A 19,003-nucleotide genomic window follows, 5' to 3' on the forward strand; every position below is an offset into this window, starting at 1 on the left:
CGTGGCTAAATAGAGCTCCAATGTGATATTCAAGTTTTCTGATGATGTTACTGTTGTGGACCAAATCAAAAGTGGTGATGAACGAACATTCAGGAGGTAGATTGGAAATTTGTCTGAGTGGTGGCATAGAGCAACCTTTCACTAATTGTGAGCAAGAACAGGGAACTGATTATAGACTTCAGGAGAGGGAAACCAGAGGTCCATGAGCCAGTCCTCATTGGAGGATCAGAATCAGAGAGACCATAAGAACATAAACTATAGGAGCAGAAGTGGGCTATTCGGACCATTGAGTCTGCTCCGCCATTTAATCATAGGCTGATGCAATTCTTCCAGTCATTCCCACTACTACAAACATACTACATATGTTTGACAAACCTTATTGAATTTTTTGAAGAAGTTACGAGGAATGTTGACGAGGGTAAGGCAGTGGATGTAGTCTATATGGACTTCAGCAAAGCCTTTGACAAAGTTCCACATGGAAGGTTAGTTAAGAAGGTTCAGTCGTTAGGCTGGAGTAATAAAATGGATTCAACAGTGGCTAGATGGGAGATGCCAGAGAGTAGTGGTGGATAATTGTTTATCGGGATGGAGGCCGGTGACTAGCGGGGTGCCTCAGGGATCTGTTTTGGGCCCAATGTTGTTTGTAATATACATAAATGATCTGGATGATGGGGTGGTAAATTGGATTAGTAAGTATGCCGATGATACTAAGGTAGGAGGTGTTGTGGATAATGAGGTGGATTTTCAAAGCTTGCAGGGAGATTTATGCCGGTTAGAAGAATGGGCTGAACGTTGGCAGATGGAGTTTAATGCTGAGAAGTTTGAGGTTCTACATTTTGGCAGGAATAATCCAAATAGAACATACAGAGTAAATGGTAGGGCACTGAGGAATGCAGAGGAACAGAGAGATCTCGGAATAACTGTGCATAGTTGCCTGAAAGTGGAATCTCATGTAGATAGGGTGGTGAAGAAGGCTTTTGGAACGCTGGCCTTTATAAATCAAAGCATTGAGTACAGAAGTTGGGATGTAATGCTAAAGTTGTACAGGGCATTGGTAAGGCCAAATTTGGAATATTGTGTGCAGTTCTGGTCACCGAATTATAGGAAAGATATCAATAGAGAGAGTGCAGGGACGATTTACTAGGATGTTACCTGGGTTTCAGCAATTAAGTTACAGAGAAAGGTTGAACAAGTTAGATCTCTATTCATTGGAGCGTAGAAGGTTGAGGGGGGATTTGATCGAGGTATTTAAAATTTTGAGAGGGATAGATAGAGTTGACGTGAACAGGCTGTTTCCATTGAGAGTAGGGGAGATTCAAACTAGAGGACATGATTTGAGAGTTAGGGGGCAGAAGTTTAAGGGAAACACGAGGGGGTATTTCTTTACTCAAAGAGTGATAGCTGTGTGGAATGAGCTTCCTGTAGAAGTAGTAGAGGCCGGTTCAGTTGTGTCATTTAAGGTAAAATTGGATAGGTATCTGGACAGGAAAGGAGTGGAGGTTTATGGGCTGAGTGCGGGTAGGTGGGACTAGGTGAGATTCAGGGTTCGGCACGGACTAGGAGGGCCAAGATGGCCTGTTTCCGTGCTGTGATTGTTATATGGTTATATGGTTACCCTGCCTTCTCCCTATACCCCTTGATGCCCTGGCCAGTCAAGAACCTATCTATCTCTGTCTTACATGCACCCAATGACTTGGCCTCCACAGCCGCTCATGGCAACAAATTTCACAGATTTACCACCCTATCAGTAAAGTAATTTCTCCGCATCTCTGTTCTAAATGGTCATCCTTCAATCCTTAATTTGTGCTCCCTTGCCTAGACTCCCCTACCATGGGAAATAATTTTGCCATATCTAATCTGTTCAGCAACTTTGAATTCCTGAGAGGCAGTACATATATATCATTTACTTAGATTCTTAGATGGCATTTGCTAAAGTGCCACACTTAAGGCTGTTAGAAACATAGAAAACCTACAGCACAATACAGGCCCTTCGGCCCACAAAGTTGTGCTGAACATGTCCCTACCTTAGAAATTGCTAGGCTTACCTATAACCCTCCATTTTCCTAAGCTCCATGTACCTATCCAAAAGTCTCTTAAAATGCCTAATGTATCTGCCTCCTCCCCTGTTGCCGGCGGCCCATTCCAAGCACTTACCACTCTCTGAGTAAAAAATTTACCCCTGACATCTCCTCTGTACCTACTCCCCAGCACCTTAAACCTGCGTCCTCTTGTAGCAACCATCTCAGCCCTGGAAAAAAGCCTCTGACTATCCACATGATCAATGCCTCTCATCATCTTATACACCTCTATCAGGTCACCTCTCATACTCTGTTGCTCCAAGGAGAAAAGGCCGAGTTCACTCAACCTATTCTCGTAAGGCATGCTCCCCAATCCAGGCAACATTCTTGTAAATCTCCTCTGCACCCTTTCTATGGCTTCCACATCCTTCCTGTAGTGAGGTGACCAGAACTGAGCACAGTACTCCAAGTGGGGTCTGACCAGGGTCCTATATAGCTGCAACATTACCTCTCAGCTCCTAAATTCAATTCAATGATTGATGAAGGCCAGTACATCATACGCCTTCTTAACCACAGAGTTAACCTGTGCAGATGCTTTGAGTATCAGATGGACTTGGACCCCAAGATCCCTCTGATCCTCCACACTGCCAAGAGTCTTATCATTAATACTATACTCTGCCATCGTATTTGATTTATAAAAATGAACCACTTCACACTTATGTGGGTTGAACTCCATCTGCCATTCTCAGCCCAGTTTTGCATCCTATCAATGTCCCACTATAACCTCTAACAGCCCTCCACACTATCCACAACACCTTCAACCTTTATGTCTTCAGCAAACTTACTAACCCATCCCTCCACTTCCTCATCCAGGCCATTTATAAAAATAACAAAGAGTAAGGGTCCCAGAACAGATCCCTGAGGAACTCCACTGATATGGTAAAATCTATCCTGGTTTACCAAGATAATATCCCATGATGTTATAGAAAAGATACTGGCATAGATAGAAGAATGATTGACAGGCAGGAGGCAGCAAGTAGGAATAAATGGGGCCATTTCTGGTTGGCTGCCAGTGACTAGTGGTGTTCCTCAGGGTTTGGTATTGGGACCGCTATTTTTCACATTGTTTGTCAGTGATTTAGATCATGGAATTGTGGTAAAATTTGCAGATGATATGAAGATAGGCAGAGGGGTTAGTAGTGCTAAGAATGCAATGCAATTGCAGAAGAACTTAGACAAATTGGAAGAATGGGTAAAAAAGTGGCAGATGGAATACAGTGTTGGGAAATGTTTGATAACACATTTTTGTAAAAAGAACAAAAGCGCCCACTGTTATCTAAATAGGAGAAAATTCAAACATCAGAGACGTATAGGGACTTAGGAGTCTTCGTGCAAGACTCCCATAAGGTTAATTTACAGGTTAAGTCTGTGGCAAAGAAGGCAAATGCAATGTTGGCATTCATTTCAAGGGGAATAGAATATAAGAACAAGGAGGTAATGCTATGACTTTATAAAGACACAGGTCAGGCCACTCTTGAAGTGTTGTCAACAGTTTTGGGCAACATAGCTCAGAAAGGATGTGTTGTTGTTAGGGCGAGTCCAGAGAAGGTTCACAAGGATGATTCCAGGAATGAAGGGGTTAACACATGGGGAGCATTTGGCAGCTTTAGGCATGTAATCACTGGAATTTAGAAGAATGTGGAAGGGGGGGCGGGGATCTCATTGAAACCTACCAAATGTTGAAAGGACTAAATAGGGTGGATGTGGAGGGATGTTTTCTATGGTGGGGGTATCCAAAACTAGACAGCACAGCCTCAAAATTGAGAGCAACTCTTCAGAACAGAGGTAAGAAGGATTTTTTTTTAGCCAGAGAGTAGTGAATCTATAGAATGTTCTGCCACAGACATCTGTAGAAGCCAAAACCTTTAGTATATTTAAAGATAAATTGATAGTTTCCTGATTGGGCAGAGCATCAAAGGTTATAGTGAGAAGGCAGGTATAGGGTTCAGTGGGATCTGGGATCAGCCATGATGGAATGGCGGAGCAGACTTGTTTTGGTGGACCCAGCATTTAAGTGCAATTCCAAAGGAAGCATGACAGCACCACTACTTCCTTAGGAGTCTAAGGAATACTTGGCATGACATCTAAAATTTTGACAAAGTTCTATAGAACTGTAGTGGAGAATATATTGATTGGCTACATCACAACTTGGTATCGAACCAGCAGTGCCTTGGAATGGAATGTCCTACAAAAAATAATGGATTTGGCCCAGTGCATCATTCCCAAGCAGCGAGCACACCTACATGAAATGATGTTCATAGGAAAGCAGCATTTATCATCAGAGATACCCGCCACCCTGGTCATGTTCTCTTCTCACCACTGCCTTCAGGTAAAGGATATAAGAGCCTCATGACTCTTGTAACTTCCACCTGATAAAAGGTAAAATGTAAAGTGTAAGGAACCTTGGTTTTCAAAAGATATTGAGGCCCTGATTAAGAGGAAAAAATGGAGGTGCATAGCAGCTATAGGCAAGTAGGAACAAATGAGGTACTTGTGGAGTGTTGGTTGTTCATAATTTCTGATGATGACGTAAACTGTGTGGGAGGAGTTTTATGGTGAAAAAGCCGCTGCACTGTGGCAGTTCCATTCTATCAGCCTCAAAAATCTTAGTCCAATGGTATGAGAAATCGCCATGACTGGAGGCTTCCTCAGCAGTAGAGGATTGCCTTGATACCTTCTGTGCCTTGTCATGACATAAGACTGTAAGACCATAAGATATAAGAGCAGAATTAGGCCATTTGGCTTATCGAGTCTGCTCTGCCATTCCATCATGGCTGATCCATTTTCCTCTCAGCCCCAATCTCCTGCCTTCTCCCTGTATCTCTTCATGCTCTGACCAATCAAGTAGATTCAACTTCTACCTTCAATATACATAAAGACTTGGCCTCCACAGCTGCCTGAGGCAAAGAATTCCATAGATGCACCCCTCTTTAGCTAAAGAAATTTCTCCTTATCTCCATTCTAAAAGTATACTCCTCTATTCTGAGGCTGTTTCTCTAATCTTAGACTCTCCCACAATTGGAACCATCCTCTCCACATCAAGTCTATCAAGGCCTTTCACCATTAGATAGGTTTCAAAGAGGTCACCCCTCATTCTTCTGAATCCTAGTGCATCCAGGCCCAGAGCCATCAAGTACTCTTCATATAATGAGCCATACAATCAATAAACATTTTTATGAACCTCCTTTGAACCCTGTCCAGTTCCAGCACATCCTTTCTAAGACAAATGGCCCAAATCTGCTCACAATACTCCAAGTGAGGCCTCACTAGTGCTTTATAAAGTTTGAACATTACATCCTTGCTTGCTAGTTAAAAAGAAAAGAAAGGCTTATGAAAGGTTCAAGAACCTAGATACTGTTAGAGCTCTAGAAAATTACAAGGGTGCCAGGAAGGAGCTCAAGAATGAAATTAGGAGAGCTAGAAGGGGCCATGAGAAGGCCTTGGTGAGCAGGATTAAGGAAAATCTGAGGGCATTCTACAAGTGTGTGAAAGGCAAGAGGAAGAGCTGTGTGAGAATAGGACCAATCAGGTGTGAGAGTGGAAACGTGTGCATGGAGCTGGAGGAGGTAGCGGAGATACTTCATGAATACCTTGCTTCTGTATTCACCAGTGAAAAGGACCTTGGCAATTGTGGGGATGATTTACAGTGGAAGGAAATGCTTGAGTGTATAGACATTAAGAAAGAGAATGTGCTGGAGCTGTTGAAAGGTATTAAATAGGTATGTCACTAGGAAGAGATGAGATATACCACAGACTACTGTGGGAAGCGAAGGAGGAGATCGCTGAGCCTCTGGCGATGATCTTTGCATCATTAATAGGGACGGGAGAGGTACCAGAGGATTGGAAGGTTGCAATTGTTGTTCCCTTGTTCAAGAAAGGGAGCAGAGATAACCCAGGAAATTATAGACCAGTGAGTCTTACTTCAGTGGTTGGTAAGTTGATGCCTTTTTGAAGGATAATGAGCATTTGGAGAGACATAATCTGATCAGGGATCATCAGCATGACCTTGTCAAGAGCAGCTTGTGCCTCACGAACCCGAATGAATTCTTTGAGAATGTAACAAAACACATTGATGAAGGCAGAGCAATGAACGCAGTGTGTATATGGATTTCAGTAAGGCATTTGATAAGGTTCCCCATGCAAGGTTCATTCAGAAAGTAATGAGGCACGGGATCCATGAGATCTTGCTTTGTGGATCCACAGAAGGCAAAGGGTGGTTTTAGATGGTTCATATTCTGCATGGAGGACAGTGACCAGTGGTGTTCCACAGTGATCTATGCTGTGACCCCCCCCTCCTCTTTGTGATTTTTATAAATGTCCTGGATGAGGAAGTAGAAGAGTAGGTTGGTAAGTTTGCTGATGACAAAAAATTGGAGGTGTTGTGGATAGTCTGGAGGGTTGTCAGAGGTTACAGCAGGACTTCAATAGGATGCAAAACTGGGCTGAGAAGTGGCAGATGGAGTTCAACACAGATAAGTATGAAGTGGTCCAATTTGGTAGGTCATATTTGAAGATAGAATGCAATATTACGGGTAACACTCTTGGCAGTGTGGAGGATCAGCAAGATCTTAGGATCTGTGTCCATAGGACACTAAAAGCTGCTGCGCAGATTGTCAGTGTTGTTAAGAAGGTGTATGGTGTGCTGGCCTTCATCAACCATAGAATTGAGTTCAAGAGCCAGGAGGTAATGTTACAGTCATATAAGACCTTAGTTAGACCCCACTTGGAGTACCATGTTCAGTTCTAGTCAATTCATTACAGGAAGGATGTGGAGAGAGTGCAGAGGAGATTCAGTCTAGTCATGACCACTCCCTCAAAGCATTTCTTCATTGTCGATGTGAGTGCTACTGAGCGATAGTCATTAAGACAGCTCACTTTATTCTTAGACAATTCTATAATTGTTGCCTTTTTGAAGCAAGTGGGAACTTCTGACTGTAGCAGTGAGAGGTTGAAAGTATCCTTGAGTACTCCCACCAGTTAGTTGGCACAGGTTTTCAGAACCTTACCAGGTACTCCATCAGGACCTTCCACCTTGCGAGAGTTCACTCTCTTTAAAGACTACCTAACATCGGCCTCTGAGACAGAGATCACAGGATCATCAGGTGCGGCAGAGATCTTCACAGCTGTTGTTGTGTTCTCCCTTTCAAAGGGGGCATAGAAGGTGTTGAGTTCATCTGGCAGTGAAGCATCTCTGCCATTCATACTATTGGGTTTCGCTTTGTAGGAAGTAATGTCTTGCAGATCCTGACAGACTTGTTGTACATCTGATGTTGCCTCCAACCTCATTCAAAATTGTTTGTCTCTTCACCCTTGAAATAGCCCTCCACAAATCATACCTGGTTTTCTGGCAGAAGTAGGCCATTTGGCCCATCGAGTCTTCTCCACCACTCCACCATGAGCTAAACTATTCTCCTGTCTAGTTCCAGTTCCGGCTTTTTTCCCGTATCCCTTGATACCCTGACTAATTAGATACCTGTCAATCTCCTCCTTAAATACCCTCAATGATTGGGCCTCCACAGCTATATGTGGCAACGAATTCCATAAATCCACGACCCTCTGGCTAAAAAAAATTCTCCACATCTTTGTTTTAAATAGGTACCCTCTAATTCTAAGACTGTGACCTCTTGTCCTGGTCTCACCCATCAAGGGAAACAGCCTTTCCACATCTACTCTGTCCAATCCTTTCAACATTCGAAATGTTTCTTTGAGATCCCCTCTCATTCTTCTATACTCTAATGAATACAATCCAAGAGCCAACAATCACTCCTCAATTGTTAGTCCCTGCATTCCAGGAATCATCCTCATGAATCTTCTCTGAACTCTCTCCAACATCAGCACAGCCTTTCTAAGATAGGGGGCCCAAAACTGCACACAGTATTCCAAATAGGGTCTCACCAGTGCCCCATAGAGCCTCATCAACACCTCCTTACTCTTATACACTATTCCTCTTGAAATGAATGCCAACATAGCATTCGCTTTCCTTTCTGCCGATCCAACCTGGTGATTAACCTTTAGGGTATCCTGCACTATGACCCCCAAGTCCCTTTGCATTTCTGATTTTTGAATTTTCTCCCCATCTAAATAATAATCTGCCGGATTGTTTCTTCTTCCAAAATGTACAACTGTACATTTCTCAACATTGTATCTCATCTGCCATTTCTTTGCTCACTCTCCTAAACTGACCAAGTCTCTCTGCAACCTTTCCATTTCTTCAACACTTCCTGCTCCTCTACCGATCTTGGTGTCATCTGCAAACTTAGCCACAAAACCATTTAATCCATAATCTAAATCATTGATATACAGTGTAAAAAGAAGAGACACCAACACCGACCCCTGCGGAACACCACTAGTAATTGGCAACAAACCAGAATAGGATCCCTGTATTCCCACTGTTTGTTTTCTGCCTGTCAGCCAATGCTCCACCCATTCCAATATCCTTCCTGTAATTCCATGGGCCACTTTTTAAAAAAGGATGTCGGCGAAAGACAGGCAACTATAGGACAGTTAGCTTAACATCTGTAGTCAGGAAAATGCTTGAAGCTGTCATAAGGAAGAAACAGTGAAACATTTAGAAAGGAGTGGTTCCATTAGACAGACACAGCATGGATTCAGAAAGGGCAGGTCCTATTTGACAAACTTACTGGAGTTCTTTGAGGACATAATGAGTGCAGTGGATAGACGGAAACAGGTGGATGTTGTATACTTGGATTTCCAGAAGGCGTTCGATAAGGTGCTGCACAAGAGACTTATAAATAAGATATGGATGCATGGAGTTGGAGGAAGTGTATTGGCATGGATAGTGGATTGGTTAACCGAAAGAAGGCAGAGAGTTGGTATAAATGAGTGTTTCTCCAGTTGGCAATCAGTGGTGAGTGGGGTGTCACAGGTGTCGGTACTGGGCCTGTAGCTGTTTACCACTTACATTGATGATTTGGAAGAGGGGACTGAGTGTAGTGTAGCAAAATTTGCTGAAGACACTAAACTGAATGGAAAACCAAATTGTACAGAGGATGTGGAGAGTCTGCAGATGGATATAGATAGTTTAAGTGAGTGGGCCAAGGTCTGGCAGATGGAATACAATGTTGGTAAATGCAAGATCATCCACTTTGAAAGGAATAATAGAAGAGCAGATTATTATTTAAATGGTGAAAGATTGCAGCGTGCTGTTGTGCAGAGGGACTTGGGAATACTTGTTCATGAATCGCAAAAAGTTGGCTTGCAGGTACAACAGGTTATTAAGAAGGCAAATGGAATGTTGGCCTTCATTGCTAGAGGGATTGAATTCAAGAGCAGGGAGATCATGCTGCAACTATCTAGGGTACTGGTGAGGCTGCACCTGGAGTATTGTGTGCAGCTTTGGTCTCCATACTTGTGGAAGGATATACTGGCTTTGGAGGCAGTGCAGAGGAGGTTCAGCAGGTTGATTCCAGGGATGAAGGGGTTAACTAATGAAGAGAGATTGAGTCGCCTGGGACTATACTCTCTGGAGTTCAAAAGAATGAGAGGGGATCTTAAAGAAACATACAAAATTTTGAAAGAGATAGATAAGATAAAAGTAGGAAGGCTGTTTCCATTGGTAGGTGAGACTAGAACTAAGGGACATTGTCTCAAGATTCAGGGGAGAAGATTTAGGACGGAGATGAGGAGAAACTGTTTTTACCAGGGAGTGGTGAATCTGTGGAATCCTCTGCCCAGGGAGGCAGTTGAGGCTCCCTCACTAAATATATTTAAGAAACAGTTAGATAGGTTTCTACATAGTAGGGAAATTAAGGGTTATGGGGAAAAGGCAGGTAGATAGAGCTGAGTTTACGGACAGATCAGCCATGATCTTATTTAATGGCAGGGCAGGCTCAATGGGCCAGATGGCAAAAATCATTGCCAGAGGCTCAGCAATCTTCTCTCTCACCTCCCACAGTAGCCTGGGGTACATTTCGTCTGGTCCCAGTGACTTATCATACTTGATGCTTTCCAAAAGCTCCAGCACATCTTTTTCTTAATATCTGCATGTTCAAGCTTTTCAGTCCACTCATCCCTACGATTGCCAAGATCCTTCTCTGTAGTGAATACTGATGCAAAGTACTTATTAAGCACCTCAGCTATCTCCTCCACTTCCATACACACTTTTCCACTGTCACACTTGATTGGTCGTATTCTCTCACCTCTTATCCTCTTGCTCTTAACGTACTTGTTGAATGTCTTGGAGTTTTCCTTAATCCTGTTCATCAAGGTCTTCTCCTGGCCCCTCCTGGCTCTCCTAATTTCTTTCTTGAGCTCCTTCCTGCTAGCCTTATAATCTTCTAGCTCTCTATCGCTCTAGGGACCCCTCACTCTAGGGACATGTCAATCGATATTTGGGAAATTAAAATCTCCCACCATAACCTTGTTATTATTACACCTTTCTAGAATCTGTCTCCTATCTGCTCCTCTATGTCCTTTTTACTATTGGGTGGTCTATAAAAAACACCCAATAGAGTTATTGACCCCTTCCTGTTCCTAACTTCCACCCACAGAGACTCAGTAGACAATCCCTCCATGTCTTCCTCCTTTTCTGCAGCTGTGACACTATCTCTGATCAGCAGTGCCACACCCTCACTTCTTTTGCCTCCCTCCCTGTCCTTTCTGAAACATCTAAAGACTGGCACTCGAAGTAACCATTCCTGCCCCTGAGCCATCCAAGTCTCTGTAATGCCCACAACATCATAGCTCCAAGTAGTGATCAACACTCTCAGCTCATCCACTTTGTTCATAAAGCTCCTTGCATTAAAATAGACCCATCTGAAACCGTCGGTCTGAGCGTGTCCCTTCTCTATCACCTGCCTATCCTCCCTCCCGCACTGTCTCCAAGCTTACTGTATTTGTGAGCCAACTGCCTCTTCCTCCGTCTCTTCGGTTTGGTTCCCATCCCCCAGCAATCCTAGTTTAAACTCTCCCCACTAGCCTTAGCAAACCTCCCTGCCAGGATATTGGTCTCCCTGGGATTCAAGAGCAACCCATCCTTTTTGTACAGGTCACACCTGCCCCAGAAGAAGCCCAATGATCCAGAAATCTGAATCCCTGCCCCTGCTCCAATCCCTCAGCCACGCTTTTATCTGCCACCTCACTCTATTCCTATTCTCACTGTTGCGTGGCACAGGCAGTAATCTCGAGATGACTACCTTTGCAGTCCTGCTTCTCAGCTTCCTTCCTAACTCCCTGTAGTCTGCTTTCAAGGCCTCCTCCCTTTTCCTGCCTATGTTGTTGGTACCAATATATACCATGACCTCTGGCTGTTCTCCTTCCCAATTCAGAATATCTTGGATGTGATCAGAAACATCCCGGACCCTGGCACCTGGGAGGCAAACTACCATCCGAGTTTCTTTCCTGCTCTGAACCCCTATCTATAGAGTCCCCTATCACTACTGCCTTCCTCTTCCTTTCCCTACCCTTCTGAGCCACAAGGTCAGACTCTGTGCCAGAGGCATGGCCACTGTCACTTCCCCCAGGTAGGCTGTCCTCTCCAACATTACTCAAGCAGGAGTGCTTATTTTCAAGGGGTACAGCCACAGGGGTGCTCTCTAGCTTCTGACTCCTGACCTTCCCTCTCCTGACTGTTACCCAAGCCCCAGTCTGACTACCTGCCTATAGCTCCTTTCTATCACCTCCTCACTCTCCCTGACCAGCTGAAGGTCATCGAGCTGCATCTCCAGTTCCCTAACATGGTCCCTAAGGAACTGCAACTCAACACATCTGGCGCAGATGTGGCCATCCACGAGGCTGGGAGTCTCCCAGACCTCCCACAGCTGACAGCGAGCACAGAAAACCAGCCTTACACACATACTTCCTGTCTGTTAACACCAAAGCCCTGTTGAGCCAAAGCCTTCCTACTCAGCTAGCTCTACTCCAACACCCGCTCCTTTGATGCCTGCTCTATAAAGTGTCTTTTAAACTCTTCTCGTTGTTCTCACTGGCTGATGTCGACACGCTTGCACAGTCGTGCCCCGATCAAACCTCTGAATAAATGTCTCCCATTAAACTTTTCTCACTTTTAAATTCTTCCTCACTGTTCTTACTGGCTGATGTCCACGAGCTTACGCAGCTTTCCCCGATCAAACCGCTGAAGAAATAACCAAAGGAATTGATTGCTTTTTTCTGCGAGGTAGCAGGTGGAGGGTTTTGGGGTTTGCAAGATTTGTTTCTTTTTCTTTTTCATGTCGGGTGGAGGAGAGATAGCTTTTCTTTTCAAAAACTCCCACAGTTTTTCTGTATTTCATGGCTATCTGGAGAAGAAGAATATCACTGTAGATCCATACATTGACAATAAAATGAGCTTATGAACCTTGGAAACTTTTTTGAATCTTTGCCTATCCTTTAGACCTCTGGTACCTCTCCTGTTGCTGAGGTTGATTCAAATATCTCTGCTACGGTCACAATTTCTGCAATATCCAAGGGAATACCTTGTCAGGCCCTGAGGATTTATCCACCCTGATTTGAGGAAAAACTTCTTCACACAGGGAGTGGTGAATCTGTGGAATTCTCTGCCACAGGAAACTGTTGAGGCTGGTTCATTGGCTATGTTTAAGAGGAAGTTAGATATGGCCCTTGTGGCTAAAGGGATCAGGGGGTATGGAGAGAAAGCAGGTACAGGATTCTGAGTTGGATGATCAGCCATGATCATACTGAATGGCGGTGCAGGCTCGAAGGGCTGAATGGCCTACTCCTGCACCTATTTTCTATGTTTCTATGTTTCTATGATTTCCCTCAGAGCAGCAGACACCTCCTGCAGTGTAATCTGTACAGGATTCATGAAGTTTGTGCCATTTTACCTCAATTCTATGGACCCATCTCTAGGGTCAGTACAGATGCAAAGAATGCATTTAAGGCTCTGCACATAGATTAACATTCTGGGGCACCTAGGTGCAGCAGGCGCAGCACGAGTAGCAGCAGTACTCTCAATGGATACGATTAAATATTCCCATTTCAGCCTGTTACAGCCAAAAAGCACAATTGCTTCCAAGGTCAGTACAGTCAACAAAGATGTCTCAGTGCGTTTAAATGAACTATCACTGCTAAAAACCAACGGAAACAACACAGTCTGTGATCAGAAGAGCCCATGGAGGATACCTTGGAGGAAGCACGGGCGTAGATCAGGATTACAAGTGCATTTAAGGAAACGAGGTTTTAAACTCCCTAAACTGACTATGCGAACATGCAGTCTCTGGTGAATAAAATCGATGATCTTGGAGCTTATAGTTTCTATTGAATTTTAATGCATGCATTGTGAATGGCAATTTATCTTGCAAGTAAGGAATTCAAACATACACAGTTTACAGAATGGTTCATGTCTGTAAATGCTGTATAAAAATAATATTTCTCTGTTCAGAATTCAGAACATTGTAGTGTCATTTCTTGTACACAAGTATAATAAAGTATGTTTGAGAAATGATGTGAGATTTCAGAGTCAGCTGATCAGCAACAACTTTGGAAGCTGGAGAAATGATCTATCTGGTTGACTAACTCAATGGGAAGAGCAGCATGTGATGACGTGATGATAAGAATTATCAACACGTTTGGTGAAAACTTTGTATTAAGACTAAGAGCGGAAACGGAAGGTAGCCAGTAAGAAGAGGTAAGGGAGTGGTAAAAGAGGAGCCAGTGTGTGATTGGTAGAGCAAGAAAGGGTGAAGGGTGATGGACAGATTGATCCAGGTAGGGTTGGGTGGAAATGAAAGATGAGGTACTGAGCCAAGTGGGTGAGAAGCTAAAGATAAAGACCAGTATAAGAGGGTAATGTGCAGGAACACAAAAGTCACCAGCAATGGAATCTGAAAAGTAAGGAAGTTGATAATGGGAGTCATAAGATCATATGACATAGGAGCAGAATTAAGCCATTTGGTCCATTGAGTCTGCTTCACCATTTCATCATGGCTAATTTTTTGTCCCTCTCAACCCCATTCTCCTTCCTTCTGTCTGTCACCTTTGACACTGACTAATCAAGGAAAATCAGATTCATAATCAGCTTTGATATCACTAGCATATATTGTGGTTTATTGTTTTGTAGCAGCCGTACATTGCAATACATAGTAACAAAAACCATAAATGACATTAAGAAATATATATATATATATATATATATATATATATATATAAATATAAATAAATAAAATATGTAGTGTTAAAAGAGAGAGAAAAATAGTGAGATTGTGTCTGTAGGCTTTTTGTCCATTCAGAAATCAGATGGCAGAGGGGAAGAAGCTGTTCCTGAAATGTGGAGTGTGTCTCTTTAGGTTTCTGTACCTCCTTCTTGTTGGTAGCAATGAGAACAGGGTATGTCCTGGGTGATAGGGGTCCTTAATGATGTGGATACCACCTTTCTGAGGTGTTGCCTTTAGGAAGTGTTCTTGCTGCTGGGAAGGCTAGTGCCCATGATGGAGCTTGCTGAGTATAAAACTTTCTGCAGCTTTTTCTGATCCTCCATATCAGACAATGATGCAATCAGTTAGAACAATCTCTATGGTATATTTATGGAAATTTGACAGTGTCTTTTGTGACATACCAGTTCTCCTCAGATTCCCAATGAAATATACTACTGCCATGCCTTCTTTGTAATTGCATCAATTTGTTGGACCCAGGGTAGATCCTCAGAGATGTTAACACCCAGGAACCTGAAATAGCTGACCTATTCCACTTACAATCCCTCAGTGAGGACTGGTGTAATATCCTTCAACCTACCCTTCCTCCAGCATTGTGTATGTGTTGCTATTGTCCAGGAGATTCAAGGCTGAGTAGATGGTCAGTGAGATTGCACCTGCTGTAGACCTATAGTGGTGATAGGAAGATTGCAGTGGGCAATGGTCATTGAGGCAGCTCACCCTGCTTTTCTTGGGCATGATTGTTGCCCTTTTGAAGTAGGTGGGAACATCTGACTGCAGCAGTGAGAGACTGAAAATATCCTTAAACTCCTGCCAGTTGGTTCGCACAGATTTTCAGAGCCCTGCCAGGTACACCATCAGGACCTAATATCTTGTGAGGCTTCACCACCTTGAAAGATGTTCTGACTTCAGCCTCTAAGGCAGGTATCAGATGGTTACTGGATGTTGCAGGGACTCGCAGAGAGGTAGTTTCTTCTCCCTTTCATAGCATGCATAAAAAAAAGTATTGATCTCATCTGGGAGTGAAACATCACTGCCATTCATGAATATTAGGTTTTGTTCTGTAAGACATAATGGCCTGAAAACCTGATTTGACCACATTGCAGACTATTGCAAGAAACGTAAGGTTGTTATGGTAGGGGATTTTAACTTTCCATGTACTGTCAAAGAGCTAAAAAGGATAGACTTTGCCAGATGTGCTCAGTACAGTTTCCTTAATCAGTATGTAGAAGTCCCAACAATTGTGCAATACAGGATCTGTTAATAGGGAATGAGACAAGGCAGGTGACAGAAATTTATGTTGGAGTACATTTTGCATCTGTTGATCACAGTGCCATTAGCTTTAAAGTAAATATGCAATAAGATAGGTCTGGTCTGCAGGTTGAGATTCTAAATGGAGAATTAAGAAATTAGAATTTGGAGATTCTAAATTAATGTTTTTTTCTTTGTTAAATGTGTTTCTATACATAGTAAGACTATTCTTGATACCAATAACTACAGGTCCCCACATCAGTGAGCTGCTCATGGTTTGAAGTAACCAGCTGGGATATCATAAAAGCTGGCCAACAGTTCAGAGAAGGCGAGTTGGCCAGCTGGGCTGAGAAAGTCAAGTCGGTCCATCAGGCTGAGGAAGGCAAGATGGACTGTCTGATCAAGGATTCGAGCTGGGCCCATGGACCGCAGGAGGAGACGGATTGGTTTGGAATAGCTAACCGGGTGGCATGCTGCTAACTGAGACTCGGATGCACTGGGTTTGGTGCCATCATGTTGGTGCAAAGGCGACGTGTAGTGAAACGATAAGTGACTGTCTTGGATCTTTCATTTGTGATCGCAAGGGCCTGTTGGACATTGCTTCCCCTGTCTGGCAGTGAGACAGGTCAAAAGGTTGCAGTGTTGCTTCAGCTCTAGCAAGGACTGGGCTTCATCCTCGGGCTTGCATTGTAGCATGGCATCTGGGCTCAGTTGGGGGTGGACTCTCCCTTCAGTGCTGTCCCCCATTGTTGGATCGGTGGAATTACAGGCTGGACTGCTGGGATCCATCAATTTGCAGGAACTATTGCTCAGGATCTTGAACAAAAAATGTGTTTTCTTTCAAAACTCTGTTCCTTTTTTTCTTTCTTGTTATTTTGAACATGTGTGTGTGTTTTTGCACCTTGGCCCTAGAGAAACGTTGTCTCATTTGACTGTATCCATGTATGGTTTGAATGACAATTAAACTTGATTTGATTTGATTGATTGGAAAGGCCAAACTTGATGTGGCAAGTGTGGATTAGACCATAAGACCAAAAGACAAAGGAACAGAAGTCAGTCATTCAGCCCATTGAGTCTGCTCTGCCATTTTATCATGAGCTGATCCACTCTCCCATTTAGTCCCATTCCCCCGCCTCATCATAACCTTTGATGCCCTGGCTACTCAGATACCTATCAATCTCTGCCTTAAATACACCCAATGACTTGGCCTCCACTGCCACCTGTGGCAACAAATTCCACAGATTTCCCACCCACTGGCTAAAAAATTTCTCTCTTCTGAATGGGCGCCCTTCAATCCTCAAGTCATGCCCTCTCATACTAGACTCCCCCACCATGGGAAACAACTTTGCCACATCCACTCTGTCTATGCCTTTTAACATTGAAATGTTTCTAAGAGGTCCACCTTCATTCTTCTAAACTCCACGGAGTACAGTCCAAGAGTGGTCAAGCATTCCTCATATGTTAACCCTCTCATTCCTGGAATCATTCTAGTGAATTTTCTCTGAACCCTCTCCAATGTCAGCACCTCCTTTCTTAAATAAGGATCCCAAAATTGCACACAGTACTCCAAGTGAGGTCTTACCAGTGCCTTAAAGAGCCTCAACATCATATCCCTGCTCTTATATTCAATTCCTCTAGAAATGAATGCCAACATTGCATTTGCCTTCTTCACCACCAACTCAACCTGGATGTTAACCTTAAGGGTATCCTGCACGAGGACTCCCAAGTGCTGTTGCATCTCAGAACTTTGAATTCTCTACCCATTTAAATAATAGTCTGCCCATTTATTTCTTCTGCCAAAGTGCATGACAATACACTATCCAACATTGTATTTCATTTGTCACTTCTTTGCCCATTCTCCCAATCTATCCAAGTCTCTCTGCAAACTCTGTTTCCTCAGCACAACCAGCCCCTCCACCTATCTTTGTATCATCAGCAAATTTAGCCACAAAGCCATCTATTCCATAATCCAAATCGTTGATATACAACGTAAACAGAAGCGGCCCTAACACAGACCCCTGTGGAAAATTACTGGTGACTGGCAGCCAACCAGAATGGGATCCCTTTATTCCCACTCTCTGTTTCCTGCCAATCAGCCAATGCTCTATCCATATGTAACTTTCCCGTAATTCCATGGGCTTTTATCTTGTTTAGCAGCCTCATGTGCGGCACTTTGTCAAAGGCCTTCTGAAAATCCAAATACACAACATCCACTGCATCTCCCTTGTCTAGCCTACTTGTAATTTCCTCAAAAAATTGCAATAGGTTTGTAAGGCAGGATTTTCCTTAAAGGAAACCATGCTGAGCTCTGCCTATCTTGTCATATGCCTCCAGGTACTCTGTAACCTCATCCTTGACAGTAGACTCCAACAACTTCCCAACCACCGATGTCAAGCTAACAGGTCTATAATTTCATTTTTGCTTCCTTGCCCCCTTCTTAAGTAGTAGAGTAACATTTGCAATCTTCCAGTCCTTTGGAACCATGCCAGAATCTATTGACTTTTGAAAGATCATTGCTAAAGCCTCTGCGATCTCCACACCTACTTCCTTCAGAAGACGAGGGTGCATTCCATCTGGTCCAGAAGATTTATCTACCCTTAGACTATTCAGCTTCCACAGTACTTTTTTCTGTCATAATTGTGACTGCGCACACTACTCTTTCCTGACACCCTTGAGTGTCCGGTATACTGCTGATATCTTCCTCAGTGAAGACTGATGCAAAATACTTGTTCATTTCCTCTGCCATCTCCTTATCTCCCATTACAATTTCTCCAGCATCATTTTCAATTGGTCCTATATCTACTCTCACCTGTCTTTTACTCTTTATATACTTGAAAAAGCTTTTGGTATGGTAGGTCGTATTAATGTTGTTAAAATATATGTTCTCCCTAAATTTTTATACTTATTTCAATCAATCCCAATTTTTATTCCTAAATCTTTTTTTGATTCCTTAGACTCTATTATTTTGTCATATCTGTGGAAGAATAAGCGCTCTAGAATTAATAAAATCCATCTCCAAAAACCTAAAAAAGAGGGTGGCATGGCTTTACCTAACTTTCGTTTATATTATTGGGCAGCCAATATACGTTGTGCTACCTTTGGTCTTTCTTTCATGGCCAACCCGAGTGCCCTAATTGGGTGGCAATGGAGTTGAGCTCCACTAAAGAATTATCTATCTCTGCACTTCTTGGGTCTGCACTACCTAGTAGTTTGTCCAGATTAATAGCTAATCCTCTTGTTAGACACACTTTGCGTATATGGGCTCAGTTTAGGAAATTCTATGGTTTCCATGGTTTTTCCATTTCCAGCCCTGTCGTACATAATCACCTTTTTATACCTACTATGTATGATTCAGCATTCCATGTTTGGAAGGGCATTAGACATTTTGAAGATCTTTTCATTGATAAACGCTTCGCTTCTTTTCAACAGCTCTCTGTTAAGTTCAATCTGCCCAATGCTCACTTCTTTAGATATCTCCAAATTATTTATTAGCACTTTATTGCTCCTTTAATTCCTAACTTTCCTGAAATGCCTGCGAAAAATGCT

The 19,003-nt window shown here is 43.1% G+C and overlaps 1 protein-coding gene across 1 annotated transcript in view; it reads left to right on the forward strand.

The window, feature by feature from the left end:
- The window catches only part of LOC132393865 (gonadotropin-releasing hormone II receptor-like), a 174,279-nt gene extending 157,941 nt beyond the window's left edge, over positions 1-16,338 (forward strand). The window contains exon 3 of the mRNA XM_059969259.1: positions 15,707-16,338. Within this exon, the coding sequence (XP_059825242.1) occupies positions 15,707-15,937 (231 nt within the window). The 3' untranslated portion in view covers positions 15,938-16,338. The remainder of the gene's footprint in view (positions 1-15,706) is intronic.
- Positions 16,339-19,003: the final 2,665 nt, after the last annotated feature.

The sequence above is a fragment of the Hypanus sabinus genome, chromosome 5 (genome assembly GCF_030144855.1).
Source record: "Hypanus sabinus isolate sHypSab1 chromosome 5, sHypSab1.hap1, whole genome shotgun sequence".
Lineage (NCBI taxonomy): Eukaryota > Metazoa > Chordata > Chondrichthyes > Myliobatiformes > Dasyatidae > Hypanus > Hypanus sabinus.